This window comes from Staurois parvus, unplaced genomic scaffold (assembly GCF_062004578.1).
Source record: "Staurois parvus isolate SC_StPar_1 unplaced genomic scaffold, SC_StPar_1.0 ptg000390l, whole genome shotgun sequence".
NCBI classification, from domain to species: Eukaryota; Metazoa; Chordata; class Amphibia; order Anura; family Ranidae; genus Staurois; species Staurois parvus.
Window position 1 is genome coordinate 1,647,134 of NW_028318186.1, and position 17,254 is coordinate 1,664,387.

The 17,254-nt window shown below is 41.0% G+C and overlaps 1 protein-coding gene across 1 annotated transcript in view; it reads left to right on the forward strand.

Moving 5' to 3' along the window:
• The window catches only part of PKHD1 (PKHD1 ciliary IPT domain containing fibrocystin/polyductin), an 808,705-nt gene that overhangs the window by 700,263 nt on the left and 91,188 nt on the right, over positions 1 to 17,254 (forward strand). The window contains exon 53 of the mRNA XM_089685961.1: positions 14,308 to 15,313. Within this exon, the coding sequence (XP_089542087.1) occupies positions 14,308 to 15,313 (1,006 nt within the window). The remainder of the gene's footprint in view (positions 1 to 14,307; positions 15,314 to 17,254) is intronic.

Genomic DNA, 17,254 nt, shown 5'->3' on the forward strand with positions numbered 1-17,254 from the left:
TGGTGTATTTAAAGGGTATGAAGATCAATACGCCATACACTGTTCTGTGAAGCCCACAGAGGTTTGTTAAAGAACATTAGTGAACAAATAGCATCATGAAGGCCAAGGAACACATCAAATAGGTCAGGGATAAAGTTGTGGAGAAGTTTAAAGCAGGGTTAGGTTGTAAAAAAATATCTCAAGCTTTGAACATATCACGGACCACTGTTCAATCCATCATCTGAAAATGGAAAGAGTACGGCACAACTGCAAACCTACCAAGACATGGCCATCCACCTAAACAGGCTGGGCAAGGAGAGAAGCAGCCAAGAGGCCCATGGTAACTCTGGAGGAGCTGCAGAGATCCACAGGACAACTATTAGTCGTGCACTCCACAAATCTGGCCTTTATGGAAGAGTGGCAAAAAGAAAGCCATTGTAGAAAGAAAGCCATAAGACATCCTGTTTGCATTTTGCGAGAAGCCATGTGGGGACACAGCAAACATTTGAAAGAAGGTGCTCTGGTCAGATGAGACCAAAATGTAACTTTTTGGCCTAAAAGCAAAACGCCATGTATGGCGGAAAACTAACACTGCACATCACCCTGAACACACCATCCCCACCATGAAACATGGCAGTGGCAGCATCATGTTGTGAGGATGCTTTTCTTCAGCAGGGACAGGGGAGCTGATCAGAGTTGATGGAAGATGATTGGAGCCAAATACAGGGCAATCTTAGAAGAAAACCTGTTAGATTCTGCAAAAGACTTGAGATTGGGGCGGAGGTTCACCTTCCAGCAGGACAACGACCCGAAACATACAGCCAGAGCTACAATGGAATGGTTTAGTTCAAAGCATATTCATTTGTTAGAATGGCCCAGTCAAAGTCCAGACCTGAATCCAATTGAGAATCTGTGGCAAGACTGTTCACAGATGCTCTCCATCCAATCTGACAGCTTGAGCTATTTTGCAAAGAAGAATAGGCAGAAATGTCCCTCTCTAGATGTGCAAAGCTGGTACAGACATCCCCAAAAAGACTTGCAGCTGGAATAGCAGTGAAAGGGGGTTCTACAAAGTATTGACTCCGGGGGGACTGAATACAAATGCACACCGCACTTTTCACATATTTATTTGTAAAACATTTTGAAACCCATTTATCATTTTCCTTCCACTTCACAATTATGTGCCACTTTGTGTTGGTCTATCACATAAAATGCCAATAAAATACATTCACATTTGTGGTTGTAACATGACAAAATGTGGAAAATTTCAAGGGGTATGAATACTTTTTCAAGGAACTGTAGCAAGGAGACAACTACCTGAAAACCATCGATTGTCTCAGCTCTAAGCACTTGCCTGAGACAAGCGACAGCAAGAGGGATGCATAGGAAAGGAGGACACGTCAGCTTCCCATCCCTCTGCATTCCTCTTGCCGCCTCTTGTCTCAGGCAAGTGCTTAGTATTGAGCCAACTTCTGTTAATCATGCAGCTGTCTCCTGCTAGCTACGTTGTTGCACAGGCGCTGGTTCACCCTGTCTGATCTTGTAACTAAGCTTACAAAGCACATGGGAACATGGGACAAAATACAACATGTACTTTGTCCCCTGGCAGACAGAACACTGAAAAATCTTGAAAAGCCATTTTCACATTTTTGTGTAGCTCCCCAAAATATTGTTATATTTCCCATTAGAAAAACAGGCTTTGCTTGCATCTGAAATTCTTCAACTCACTCCTAATCTCTGTTGAATTTGAAATAAATGGAATCTTTTGCAATTCTGAATGATGTGATATACCCAATATGCGCTTTGTATCCCGAAATCAAGCCATCCTTGCCTAGACTGTAAGTGACGCAGAAGAGATCACATCGGTATTTTTAATTCATGTCAAGAAAGTGCAGGTTTTTTTTTTTTTAGCTGAAGTGTGATTTAAATATGATATAGTCAGGCATAGGCATACATAGGCCATTCATTCTAGGCTGCAGGCAGGCAGAGCCATGCATTGTGATCTCCATTAAAACCTCTGACCTTTAATTAGGGCTTTTTGTTCTGGGCAAATAGGTGCAGCAACTCCTCCTTTCTGAGTCACCCCTTATCTCTGCCTCTACCCACCTCAAAGTAACCTTCCTTGGTTCTACCCCCTACCCACCTCTCAGTACATCTAAGTTGTATGGAATTTGTTAATGATAACAAGAAAAGCAGTAAAATAGATCCTCTACACCCAGCAACAATAGACCCCCCCCCAGCAACAATACATCCCTCTAGCAACCATAGATTCCTCCAGCAAGGATAGACAACCCGCAATAAAATACCCACTTGCTACAATTTTCACCTGGCAGTAACAACAGATCTCCTGCAACCAGCAGATCCTCTAGCAGTCCGCAACAGTAGACCCCTCTCTCAACAGTAGATCCCTCGCAGCAACAATTGACCCCCATCAACATAAGACCCACCGCAGCAACAATAGATTCCCCACCAGCAACAATAGATCTCCACAGCAGCAAGAAATCCACCCCTGCAAAAATAGATCTCCTCCAGCGATAATAGATCCCCCATCAGCCAGGATCAATAGACCCTGCAGGCTTTACTAGCTGTTGAGAGCTGCGTTCCCCCATGTTCCCGCTGAAAAAAGCCCTGCCATTAATTACCAAAAAAGTCTAGGCACTAATAATATTCTTGTTGATGTTCCAACCCCCTAAAATGTCCAGAAACCCCCCATGATTAGTTAGTTTTGTGGGCTGCTGGGACAGTTAGTTCAGGAACCTGCAGTGACATCACAAGCTGTTTGCCCGCTTCTAGTACAACCCCAGTGATGGACTATTTTGCTTAAAGTGTTTGTAGCCATATTAGAGCCTTTGGAACATAATGTCTGTGATTGTCTGTGATACTTTTTTTATTTTTGGTAACAGTAACATTTTCAGGTCAAGCTTTTGGACTATACCCCTTCTTCTCAGGTCCAAGCAGTACTAAGTCATCAGATCTTGTATATCTGCACTGCCCGAAGGGGGTATATCCGAAAAGCTTGACCTGAAAATGTAACTGTGAATACAAATTAAAAAAATATCTTGAAAACTACTCAAACTATGGACTTTTTATGCTACACTGCATTGTGTAACAAAAACTTCAAGAAGTTATTTAAACTAATTAATTCAATTAATTAATTTAACTAATTAATTCAGTTAATTAGTTAAACTAATTCAAGAAGTTAATTAAACAGCACTTTAATTTATTTCTGTGCATGTTACCTTTACTGCCCAACATCAGTAAGCTGTGCTTGTTTAAATGGGTCTGGACTTTAACTTTAACCTAAGATCTGTGGAAAGTTTTGAGTTTAAGAGATATACGGTATATCTTTTATGGACTAACTTAAGTTATTAAAGATGCAAGCTTTTGGGATTCCCTAGATTGCTTTTTAAAGTGATTGTTTTTTTAATTTGTAAATAGGACATGCCCTACTTGCCTGCTCAGTGCATTGGTTTTGCACAGAGCAGCCCCGATCCTCCCCTTCTGTGGTTCCCTGCTGGCACTTTTGGCTACTCCTCCCTGTCTGCCAGCAGCAGATGTAGGGGAGAGTAGGGACCGCCAGCAACAGATAGGTCATTGAAGCCCAGGGGCGGACTGACCATTTGGAAACTCGGGCACTGCCTGAGGGCCCGGGGTCAGTAGGGGGCCTCATGAGATGCCCCTGGTACCTTTTTCATAGGCTTTTTTGAGTTTGGGCAAGGACACAGGGGCCCCATGATCCCCTATTGCCGGGGGGCTCCATGAGTTGTCAGTCCACCCCTGTTGAAGCCTATGAGGTGATGTCATTGTTCCAGGCTTTATTAGCTGTTGAGAGGTGTGTTCTCTCCTCTCCCGTGTAGTAGCTGCTGGCAGACACAGGGGAGCGAGATCTAGTGACTTGACCAGAGCAGCTTGAAAATGCCTACAGGCTAAGCACTTACATCCATCCAGAAGGACATTAGAAATGTACTTCTTAACCACTTGCCATCCGGCCCATGTATATAAACGATCGGACGGGAGCATTGCAGGAGCGGGTGGCCGTTTATAAACATCCTCCCCACTTCCCTGCCTAGGGAGTGCGCAGCACTGCAATCCGGTGCCCGCTGTGTCCGGAACACTGATCACTGTACGGGACCTCTGTGTGAGGTCCCGATCATGTGATCACTGATTGGCCAGTCAGTGATCACATGAATAGTAGTAAACAAGATGTCACTTCTGACATCATTGCTTACTACTTGTGAAATCTGTGAATGATCACAGAAGTCACATGGTACACGGCTATTCACAACAGCCTTGTACCATGTGACAAGCTGTGACCAATCACAGTTCTCACAGTATTTCTCAATGGGTGCAAGAATGCAGCCAGAGAGGAGAAATGATTGCCTTTACGACCTTTATGGGTGTAAAAGCAATCAGTGTACAAAAAAAAAAGTCTTCATCACCACCCACAAGTAGTACAGTGTCACTATGGTGACACTGTATTGATAGGGTGACAGTATGTAAAAAAAAACATAAATAAAATGAAAAAATTAAATAAAAATGTAAAAAAAATTTTTGAAAAATTATAATTTTTGGTTATAAACTAATTTGGGTTATTTTTTTTTTTACTAAAAAGAAAGATGAATAAATTGCAAAATTTTATAAGAGAAACACTTTTTTTTCAAAATGTTTGGACTTTTTTTATTTATATAGCAAAAAAATAGTGGTGACTAAATACCACCAAAATAAAGTTTTATCTGTCTCAAAAAAATGCTAAAAAATTCATATGGGTACAGTGTTGCATGACCGCGCAATTGTCTTTCAAAGTGTGATAGTACTGAAAGCTGAAAATTGGCCTGGACAGGAAGGGGGTGAAAGTGTCCGGACTTGAAGTGGTTAAGGTCCGACCCATGCTTTCTCTTTCTCTGTTAACTGCTGCACCAGTAACATTCAGACTTCCAGGGCATGTAATTGGTTGCTGAGGGAAACAGGATTCCAGGGGTCTCCAAACTATGGCCTTTCAGGTATTGAGGAACTGCAAGTCCCATGAGGCCTTGCAAAACTCTGACAGCCACAGGCAAGACTCTCAGAGGCATGGTGGGACTTGTAGTACTTCAACAGCTGGTGGGCCATAGTTTGCAGACCCCTGATCTATAAGAAAAGGCTGGTGCCAGTGTATGATGGCTAAAACATGCAGTCTTTATTAATAACAGTGACTAACAGCCATTAAAAGAAAGCCAATGCATTTCGGGCCCTCAAGGCTTAGACATGAGCCATGAGCAAGGACTGAAACGTGTTGTATTTTTTATGGCTTTTTGTCACCGTTATTAACCAGTTCCCGACCGGCCTATAGTACAATGACAGCCCAGCAGGACTTTCATCGATCTGGGTGGATGTCATAAGACATCCTCCCGAATTGTCAGCTAGTGACTGACCTTTTTACCGGCCCATTGCCAGTATCATGTGACCGCTGTAACCAATCACATCAGGTCACATGACAATTGTAAACAATGGATGGCTTCCTTTCATGCAATCCATTATACACAATTATGTTGCTAGCTGTGATTGGTCACAGTGATCACATGGTACAGACTAGGGTAATCACAGCCCATCTGTGTCATGTGCAGGGGCGGACTGACAACTCATGGGGCCCCTGGGCAATAGGGGATCATGGGGCCCCTGTGTCCTTGCCCAAACTCAAAAAAGCCTTTGAAAAAGGTACCAGGGGCATCTCATGGGGCCCCCTACTGACCCCGGACCCTCAGGCAGTGCCCGAGTTTCCAAATGGTCACAGTGCCCGAGTTTCCAAATGGTCAGTCTGCCCCTGGTAATGTGATTAGCAGTGGTCAATCACAGCTCATCACAACAAAACAAACTGAATGAATCACTTTCATTCAGTAAAATGTTTGTTTATAGCAATGAAATGTATTGCTATAAACAATCAAAATGTGTTAACAAAATATTGATTGCTTCCCCAGAGTAGTACAATGTTACTATGGTCTGTATTATAAAAACTGTATTATAAAAAAATAAAAAAATGTAATATAAAAAAAATATAATTTTTTTTGTACTATCACCAGTCAGTGTCCTTGATCACCACCACACCAGTTAAATGATGATACTGAACTGCACTATGTAAAAAAAAAATGGTGAAATTTCTTTAGTTTTCAAACACTTATGACAAAATAATTACAACTTCAAAAAACTACCCATGCCTCTGACTATATACCTCAGACTATCTACTTTCCAAAAAGGGGTCATATAGGGGCTATCTGTACTGTCCTGGTATTTTTGGGCCTCAAAAAATGAGATCAGTGCCATCAGTACAGCAGGATTAATCGATTTTCAGATATGACTGCTATAACTTTCCTAAACACTAAATAATATATGCTGATTTGGGTTATTTTCACCAAATAAATGTAGCAGAATATTTTTTTTGGCCTAAATTTATGAACATTTATTTATTTGCAAAATTTTATAACAGAATTTTTTTTTTCAAAAATATTTTTTTTTTCGTTTATTTATCAAAAAAAATCCAGTGGTGATTAAATACCACCAAAAGAAAGCTTTATTTGGGCAAACAAAATGATTAAAAAATTTAGTTTGGGTACAGTGTTGCATGACTGCTCAATAGTCATTCAAAATGCGACAACTCTGAAAGCTGAAAATTTGCCTCGGCAGGAAGGGGGTAAAAGTGCCTGGTATTGAAGTGTTTTAAAGACTGCATGTTTTAGCTGACATACACTGCCACCAACTTTTTCTTATATTTACTGAGGACTGGAGGTTAAGGCCCTATGTACACGGGACACTTCTGAATGATGGAAACTGACTGCTGGAAAACGTAGGTTAAAAACGTCTGTTTAGCCGCATTTGCATAACGCGTTTATGCGCTTTTATGCGCGTTTGTGTTTAGAAGCGTTTTTTAAAGATAAGCACAAGAGAACCTCTCAAATGCCCAGAATGCACTGAAAAGTGGTAAATTATTAACTATTTCAGACTGTTTCAGAGAAATACAGAGAGTAGAAGCAGACACAGCAGTATGTGTTGACATTAGCTAGGTATGAGTTGCTCAATAACATTTCTTTTGCTTCCAAGGGTGGGAAGGTGTCTGGTAGAGGGAGTCCTTAAGGTCACCTGGCAGGGGGTCTTCATGAGGAATTTGAGGTGTGAATGGTCATTAACATATCTTTTGTTTCCAAGTGTGGGAGAGGTCTGAGGTGTGAATTGGTCATTACAATCTGTGACAAGCATGGTAGGAACATCCTGTGTTCAGTGTTTTGTCCATTTGAGTACCTTGAAAATGCTCTGCATGCATGTTTCATGATGAAAAAAGGCTCTGGACAGCATCAGGAACTGGAGGAGTTTAAAACCTTTTTCAAACGCTTATAAACGTGATTTGCCACATTTAGCCGCATTTACAAGCGTTTTGCGCTTGAAACGCTGATAAAATCGACTGCTGAACGCAAGTTTTCTGCGTTCAAAAAAGGTCTGAGGTGTGAATTGGTCATTACAATCTGTGACAAGCATGGTAGGAACATCCTGTGTTCAGTGTTTTGTCCATTTGAGTACCTTGAAAATGCTCTGCATGCATGTTTCATGATGAAAAAAGGCTCTGGACAGCATCAGGAACTGGAAGAGTTTAAAACCTTTTTCAAACGCTTATAAACGTGATTTGCCACATTTAGCCGCATTTACAAGCGTTTTGCGCTTGAAACGCTGATAAAATCGACTGCTGAACGCAAGTTTTCTGCGTTCAAAAAAGCGACTGTAAACTCAAATGACTGTAAACGAAGATGTGTACATGGACACATAGGAAAACATTAGGGTGAGTTCAGGTGCTGCTGAAAAAAATGCTGAACAGCTCCTAAACGTGAGTTTATCAGCTGCAGTGTACATGAGCCCTCACAGAGGCCTTTGAGGCAGGGAGCCAAGGCCTAGAAGCTGAGGATGATTTACAGGAGATGGTAGCTTTAACACACTTGTTCCAGGATTCTAGCATCCCCAGCAGATGTGTTCCAGGATCCCCAGATTAAAGAGACGAGAACAGGGAGGATTAGTACACTACAGCAATGTATAAATGGTCACAGGACATGACTTTCAACCCTGGAACCTGTAGTCCCCTAATGCAATACCTCGTGGTAGGATCATCTTTGTATTCAGCACAATTTCTTGTTTTAATTGTCATAACCAGGCTTAGATTATTTTGGCAATGTATAAATACAATTATACGAGGTGATTTTATTTGTATACACAATGAGAAAATATGAGTCCAAAAACTATACAGGGGAAAGCTTGCTATTTGTCTCTGTACGGATACAAGCCTATCTGGTCTATTTGTAAATCTGACTCAGCAGGTAGGCCATGCACCCTGGATTAAAGCCAAACTATGGGCACAAACACATCCATTGATATATATTCCTCAACAACCACAAAGGATATACATCCATGTTGTCTGCACCAAATGTCTTTGCAAAGTTAGATATTACTTGGTAAAAGTAGCAGTGACATCATCACTGTGCTGTTCAAGTGGTTGTAAACTCTTACATATACCAATTGAAGTGACTAGCCTCAGGTGATACAAAAAGATGAAACAAATCTGACTTCATAAGTTGTACCTATTTATCTGCCCCCTCTCTCCTCTACAGGCCTTCAAAGTAATGAAATTACACAATGTTTCTCAGTTCCAGTAGGCAGGGTCACACAATGTACAGCATAAAGCACAGAGCGGAGTGTAATCTGACACCTGAGTGGAGGGAAAACAAACACCCTTCTACACAGTTTCTTAGGGAAACATGCACAGCTGAGGCTGTCAATCACCTACTGTGTGCTGGAGGGGAGCATCTCCCAGGATTGCTTGTTGTCAGCATAGACTGTCAGAAGTGACTCATGCAGACAGCAGAGGAATGAGTAGATAGAAATCACACTCTGTGTTTTCGGTTGAAGCAAGTTCACATTATAAGAGGATATGCTTTGTCCATTTTTCATTCCAGGGGTTTACAACCACTTCAAGGATAAGAGCCTTTGTCAGATTTGTATTGCTGTATCCCTATTGGTGGGATTTCACCTCCCTTCCCATCCTCGCAGGCAGAGATTGGAGATCTCTCTTAATACAGACAAAAATCATATATTAGCACAGTAAGGAAGGGTGGAAATTTCCTACTAGTGTTTTATTGCTCTCCATGCTTTCTTGTCCTGGTGACAACTATGTCTGCCCTTTCTTGTGCAGGTGTTACAAGGACAGGAAGTGGGTGAAAATCTCCAAAACAGGGCCACAGACAGAACTTGCTCTTTCCTACCCTATCCAATGAAAATAAAATAACATTTCACAGGAGTTTTTTACATGAATTTGTTAAATTTCTATTTTAATATTAACCCTTTCACGCCTAAGGATAAAACAAATCTTAATGTCTAAGCACAATTTTGCAACATTGACATGTGTTAGTAAAAACTACTTTGTACATCCAGGTGAATTATACCTTGTTTTCTTCAGGACAATCTGGGCTTTAATTTGGTGGTAAATGGTAATGGATATCTCCTGTTTTTTTTATTATCAAAGGAAAACTGACCCAGAATAGTAAAAAAAAAAAAATCATTTTTTTTTTCATTTAGCTGTGTGTTTCTTGTTACTACCATAACCTACCACCAAAGAACAACTCAAAATAAATTTTCCAGCTCTTGACGATCGCAGCGATGCCATATATGTGTATGTTATTTGTTGTTTGTACCCGCAGTACAGCCCAGATAGGTAAAGTTGATCTAGGGATTGCCTCTTGGGGGATCAGGAAGGAATTGTTTTCCCCTTCAGGAGCAAATTGGATCATGCTTTGCTTTTTCTTTTTTTTTTTGCCTTCCTCTGGATCAACTGTGGGTATAGGATTATAACTTTTTTTTTTTTCCTGCGGTTGAACTGGATGGACTTTTTACTTTTTTCAGCCAGACTAACTATGTAACAAAAGTGCGCATTTTGTTTTTGTTTTTATTTTTACCTAAAACACAATGACACTGACACTAATACCAATTTAAAAATAACCTTTGACCCTGACCTTGACCCAAACACTTACTCTGGCACTGAACTAGATCAAACCTTGATCTAGGTATTTTTTTTCTTTTTTCTTTTCTTTTTTAATATTTATTTATCTTCTTTTTTTTTTTTTTTTTACAAACATCTTTTTTCTCTCTATGCCAGGAGTTAGAGAGATACAATGTATCTCTCTCCTCCATTGATAGAGAGAGAAAAACAAGGGGTCCAGGCTGTACAGTGACTGATCACTGTGATAGCCAAACAGAGGCTATCTCAGCGATCATGTGACCCGGAATCTGGAGTCCCGGGTTCCGATCGTAAGAACGGGACCCTGGGCTCTCAGTGACACCCTAGTCTTAGACCTGGGAGGGTGCCAGCACAAAGACAGGTACGCAAATATGCGGCCCCACGGAAAAAGCCCAGTTGTGTGAGGCTGCATATTTGTGTGATGTCGGTGTCAAGGGGTTAAAAAACAAATTCTCTAGCGATCATCCATTATGGCACTTATCTAAAACAGAAGGTATTCCTGCAGTTATTGAACTATACAATGGAGCTTTTTAGAGTCACACATGAGGAGGCTGAAGAAGACACTGTGATTTGGATTTAATTTTGTTAACGTAAAGCAGAACCCAAGCACCATTGTTATTGTAGAGCGAAGCCGGTGCGCTTGGCATTCATCGGTCATTTGGAGAATTCATTAAGCTTCATCCACTCCGGCCAGTCTCTTTGAGGAAAGCCCTGGGGCGTTTTTATCCTTCTGCCCCTCGCGTGCTGCTCCAGCTATCTCCTCCGGTTTTCATTATGAGAGTCAGCTGTGTCCAGGCCTAGTTTTGTCTTTTTTTTTTTCTTGTACAGATCTCTTACAAGCACCCCTGCTTGGAGGTTCATGAGGAAGTAATCCGATTAGGCCCCCCTTTTTTTTTCTCTTTTGCTGGGAGTTCATCGGGTGTTCTTCTTTTCAATGTGCTACTAAGTGGATAAATGTGTTTTGTGGGAAATTGCAAATGACATTATGATTACTGAGGCCGGTGTGGGTTTCATTTAAAAGTGATCAAAATCAACAGGCCGTGGAAAATTGGGATTGGCAGGAAGATATCTCAAGTGAGTGGATCTGTTAGTAGGGCTGAAAATGTGTTAACTGTTTCTGTGTTTAAAGCTCTTGAAAACTGTTTTCAACAGCTGATTATATTTAAAGTGTAAGTTCATCTCTCAGGAAGATTCTCAGAATATCCCCCAATGAAGTTCTACATCCATATAAATCCCAACCACGACAGTACCTGCATGGAGTTTGCATGTTCTCCCTGTGCTTACTTGGGTTTTCTCTGGGAACTCTGATTTCTTCCCACACTCCAAAGACATGCTAGTAAGTTAATTGGATCCTGTCTAAATTGGTCCTAGAATGTTTTTTTTTTCTAGTATGTGTATGTATGAATGTGAGTTAGGGACCTTAGCTTGTAAGCTCCTTGAGGGACCGATGTGAATTTACAATATACACTCTCCAGCCAGTTTATTAGGTGCACCTGTTCAATTGCTTGGTAACACAAATTGCTAATCAGCCAATCACATGGTAGCAACTCAATGCATTTAAGCATCTAGACGTGGTGAAGATGACTTTCTGAAGTTCAATTTGAGCATCAGAATGGGGATGAAAGGGGATTTAAGTGACTTTGGTATGGTTGTTGGTGCCAGACAGGCTGGTCTGAGTATTTCAAAAACTGCTGATCTACTGGGATTTTCATGCACAATCATTTCTAGGGTTTACAGAGAATGGTCCGAAAAAGAGAATATCCAATGAGCAGCAGTTGTGTAGACAAAAATGCCTTGTTGATGTCAGAGGTCAGAGTAGAATGAGTAGACTGGTTGCTGTGACATTCAGATGGTAGGGTCAGAATTTGGCATAAACACCATGAAAGCATAGATCCATCCTGCCTTGTATCAATGGTTCAGGCAGGTGGTGGTGGTGTAATGGTGTGGGGGATATTTTCTTGGCACTAGAAGGTGTACCTAATAAAGTGGCCGGTGAGTGTATATATTAGATTGTAAGCTCCACGAGCAAGGCCCTCCTATTCCTTCTGTACTGAAATGTATTGTAATTGTACTGTCTCTCTTTGTATTGTATGCGCTGCGCAAACTGTTGGCGCTGTATAAATCCTGTATAATAATAATTATATATATATATATATATATATACTGCATGTAAAGCACTGTGTAAATTGTCAGCACTATATAAATAATACATACCATAGCTCGTCCTGTTGGAATTGGTGAAGGTCCTAAGGTCCTCCCGTTACAGATGCAGCTGTTAGTTCTCTTCAGAGATAGTGTTGGCACCTCCTTCCTACCCATTCTGCCATTTGCAGTGCAGGCTGAATAATGGCACCCCAGCCATTCAAACTGTGCTCATGTGCAGTGCATCCTTTCCTGGCTTCAGCTTGGCCTAGCTGCAGCTGGTCCAGGCCATTCCACGATGCACATGGGCAGTGTGCACAGCTAAAAGTGACCACGAACATGTGTAGCTTGATTGGCCTGCAGTGGCCACTACAAGCTACGCTGGAGCCAGGAAAGGAAGGGCTGCACACGCACACAGTTTGAATGGCCTAGATTGGCCTCTAGGACGTGTATTATTGGAAAATTCAACCCGGGCCTGCAGGGATTCTATTTCTTCACTACTCTAGCAAAAAGAAAGGGAAAAAAATTATTATAAACTGTGACCTCCATCAATATATGCTGGCAACTGATACTATTCTACATACATAGGGTATCAAATAAACACACTTTTGCCCCTCTTCTCCACATACCCACTGCATGCATACAGCCAGGAGTAGTCAGGACACCTCTTTAACAAGATACCGTGTTTGCTGGCAGCCAGAAAGAATACTGACACAGTGGCTTTCAACTATTCCCCCCAACCTAGTGGACCTCAAAACCACTCTACACCACTTAAAATACAACTAAAGGCAAAACTTTTTATTTTTTAGTTTTGTACAGGGTGGAGATGGATTAGAATATCTGTAAGGTTTTTAGTGCAATCTGTGCCCCCATTAGGAAGATTCACCAACTCTATTTGTCCTGTTTGCCATTATCTTTAAAAGTGAAAGTAAAAGAACCCCAAATTTTGAGATGTCCTCAGAAAAGTAATAGAGGGGAAGTTTTCCTAGTGACCTGGGGGTCCCCAAGGAATTCCCTTAATTTACATGGATTTCTTCTCACTTCTTGTTTTGGCTATGGAACAGGAAGTGAAGGTAAATCTGTCCAATGGGACACATATGGCAAAAAAAAAAACTGACAGGGGTTCTAACGTTCCCTTACTCTATCCAAGATGAAAAAAAATGTGTTGCCTATAGATCTATTTTAATGCTGATAGATAAAACCAACGCCTCAAGGAACTGATTCCTACTTACTAAAAAGTTCAAGTTCTGGTCAGCTTATATAGGTTCTGAACTAACAAAAGCTTAAGTAATTGAAATTCCGGTACAAGACCTGGTACAGCATGGAGAAGCTTCAGGACACTTTGGGCAAGCTTGACGTTCTGTAAAATGCAGCATAGTTTGGGTTGGCATCGGCCAGGTTGGAAGCAGAACAGAGACCAAACTATTTGTCTGCTTGGAGCTAAATTTAAGTTTAACCTCTTTGCGCTGGCCGCATGCAAATGTTCGGCCTCCCTGCGTCTGGGCCTTGACCCCGAGCGGCTGCACATTTGCGTGCAATTAAGAAAAACATATTTGCTGAGAGCATGCGCCTGCGCGCTCCCAGCACACATGTCTGGTACTCACGGAAAGGTCTCGATCTCCTCTTTCGATCGGGACCTTTCCCGATCATGTGACCGCTGTGATGGCGAATCACGATGGTCACATGACCTTAAACTGCGCCCCGCCTCCCGGCTTCTGAAACTCTTAAAGGGCGAGGAGGCGCCGGCACCAGGGCGTTAATGGTAGTGGTGTTGGCTAAAAGGTGTTGTCTGTTGTGTTCTATGTTATCAACTATATTTATATATGGCTACCGCTGAAAAGTTTTCCAACTGTGGATGTACATCCTTCAGAGCTCTAAATGCAAATCTATTTACATACCTATACATGTACGTACGTAGTGGAAATATATAACAACTTATATATAGGAAATATGTCAGCAAGAATTCTTTGACTGTATGCAACAACAACTACCTATAACTATGACAATATTTTTCACGTGTTTGAGCCCTTGTACTTATGTGTGATGCACCTGTACTAATCTTTTCTTGTTGTACTCAGTAAAGAAATATATGCAAAAAATGGAATTGTGACTTAAACAGTTCCTTGGAAACTACAAAATAATTACAACTTGTTTCTTCTCAGGAATTTATCGGACAGAGGACCAGTGCACTTACACATCTAATTCCCGGGCTCACATGTGTCACCAGATGGATCTCAGTGTCGTAATTCTTGAAAACATTATTACACCTGTGGAACCAATAGGTCCAGTCTTGGCAATAACAGATGATTTTGCTCAAGTGTTTGTCAGTGGAGGAACTACTCAAGATCAATGCTGTAACATAACCAGTCATAAGACATTTTATTCAATCTTGCCAGCAAATAAAATTACTAAAGTTTGTTTTACAGGTGCAACTCCGAGGGCATTAAGACTTCAGCTTCATGGAGCTCAGAACTCCACCAAACTTGTCTTGGCTCTATTTTACGACATTCCAGATAGTTTTTATATTGTTTCAGGAGGGGAAAGGTATACCACAGTTCTCTTTGATAAAGCACCTGACTTTCAACATCAGAAACACGGTTCAAGCTTCTTTAGTTTTAGAGAGAACTTGTTGTACATTATCCTGCAAGGAGATGAGCCAATAGAGATATGGACCAAGCAATCTGTCCACCTGTTTTTCTATGTGGTGGAAGGAACTGGCACAGACCTTTACAACCAGTTAGACTTGAAACTGGCACATTTTTTGAGCATTGATCCATCTCAGGTAAGAGTACTTCAGATATTACAGGGCCGAGCTTCAACACTACAGTCCATGACAGACAACCATTCAAAGCGTAAACGACACTGCCCGTCCATAATCCAAAAACAGAGAAGAGTCAGACGTCACTCTGGTACCAACATAAAAGATAATGACAGGAAGAAAAGGCACAGACAAGAGAACCAATTAGAATTACTTATTGTGGAAATAGATAACCCTAATGTATTGAACCAATCTAATACCTCAAAAGGATTAGCAACTTCTCCAACACAAAGGGATCTCCAGAACATATCCAACAGCGTTATCGATGCCTTGCAGACAGGAGAATTGGAGAAGACCTTCAATGTGTATATTGACTCTATGATGGTGGCTGAACCGGAGTTGGGAAGCAGGTAATTATGCTGATTAATATAATGATGATATTATGCTTTTATAGTAGTAATGTTTCAACACTCATTCTATGTGTTACATAGTGAGGTTAAAAGGATAACTGGGTGGAGCAGGGGCGGGCCCACCATTTGAGCACTCGGGCACTGCCCGAGGGCCAGGGGTCAGTAGGGGGCCCCATGAAATGCCCCTGATACCTTTTTTATAGGCTTTTTTTTTTTGAGTGTGGGCAAGGACACAGGGGCCCCATGGTCCCCTATTGCCCGGGGCCCCGTGAGTTGTCAGTCCACCCCTGGGGTGGATCCTGTAGAAATGAATATAGATAGCCATGTTTACTTCTTACATATGCATGATCTGCCTCCTGCTTTATTGTACTAAACAACAGTTAGGCTTTACTGCTCTTTCTCCATAGGTAAGTCTATGAGTCGGCTGCCACACTAAAAACAATGCACACGCTGTGTGGTTGATATGTCAACAGCTGGTTTAAATTAACCGCTGTTCAATACCTAGTGCTCAGCAGCTGCCATAGTGAGCACAATATATTAAATCTAGCGTCAACAGCCAGGTGTTTGAGGAAAGCATGTTTATCTAATGGGAATGTATAACAGTTTGTATAGGTTTTGCTCTCTATTTGTTACGTTTAGAACAAAAAAATTATATTTTCAAAAATAAATGTCATTTATTTCTTTAATCTTGTCAATATGGAATCTTACATCCCAATTGTTCACATTTAAGGTTTCCTTTCACATGTTTACCGGGTTAGTCCTTTGGAAAGTTTGTTGTTTATAGGACTCTATAGGTCAAGTTCACATTTACAGATAGCTAAATGATTAGAGGATTCAATTAATCCTTCTTCCTTGTGCTCTTTTTATATGAGGAGTGCAGGAAGATTCAGTTAGAGATTGATAGCCTGAAAACAAACAGCTTCTGCTTATTTTGTGACACCGGGACTGCTGGCATACCGGATGTAAAACTAAAGATTTTATATAAATAATATAAAACATTAATTTAGAATGTACAGCTGTTAAACAATTAAAAATAGATCCAAAACTATTATTGTTTGCTGTTAACCACTTGCAGCCCACCCACAGTAGTTATACTGTGGGCAGGCAACAAAGCCCTGCCATTTCACATACCTGTACATTGGCGGGGGACTTCCGGGTTTGCAGGGATACATGCGTGCTCCCCCTGCTGACTGCGTTATAGTTGGACACAGCGTGATTTTGTCAGCAGGTCTCGCCCAATGATTCATATATGAGACCTGCTGTTTGGCAGTGTCCAATCACAGCACAGAGCACTGTGTTTACAAACATACAAGGCTCTGTACACTGATCAGCGATTTGTATGTTTCTTTTCCCTGCAAAGCAGGGAGAAAAACAGCCAGATAGAAAAGTAACAGCAACACACATTACATATTGTTAGGCACATATTTAACCCCTTAATTGCCCCTAGATGTTATCTCCTTCCCAGCCAATGGCATCAGTACAGTGTCAGTGTACAGCATTATCACTGTATTAGTGTCACTAACGATGTCAGTGATGCTCCAAAATAGTGTCTGTTAGTGCCAGATTGTCCGCCACCCTATCACAGTCACACTATACGTTGCTGATCACCACCATTGCAGTATAGTTTGTAGACGTTTTAACTTTTGCACAAACCAATTAATATACATTTATTGGGATTTTTACCAAAGACATGTAGCAGAATACATTTTGGCCTAAATTTATGAAGAAATTGTATTTTTTGATTATTTTATTGGATATGTTTTATAGCAGAAAGTGAAAAAAAATTGTTTGTCTTTTTTCATTTATATAGCAAAAAATGAAAAAACCCAGTGGTGACCAAATACCATCAAACAAAAGCTCTGTTTGTGTGAAAAAAAAAAATTATATAAATTTCACTTGGGTACAGTGTTGCATGACTGCGCAAATGCCAATTAATGTAGC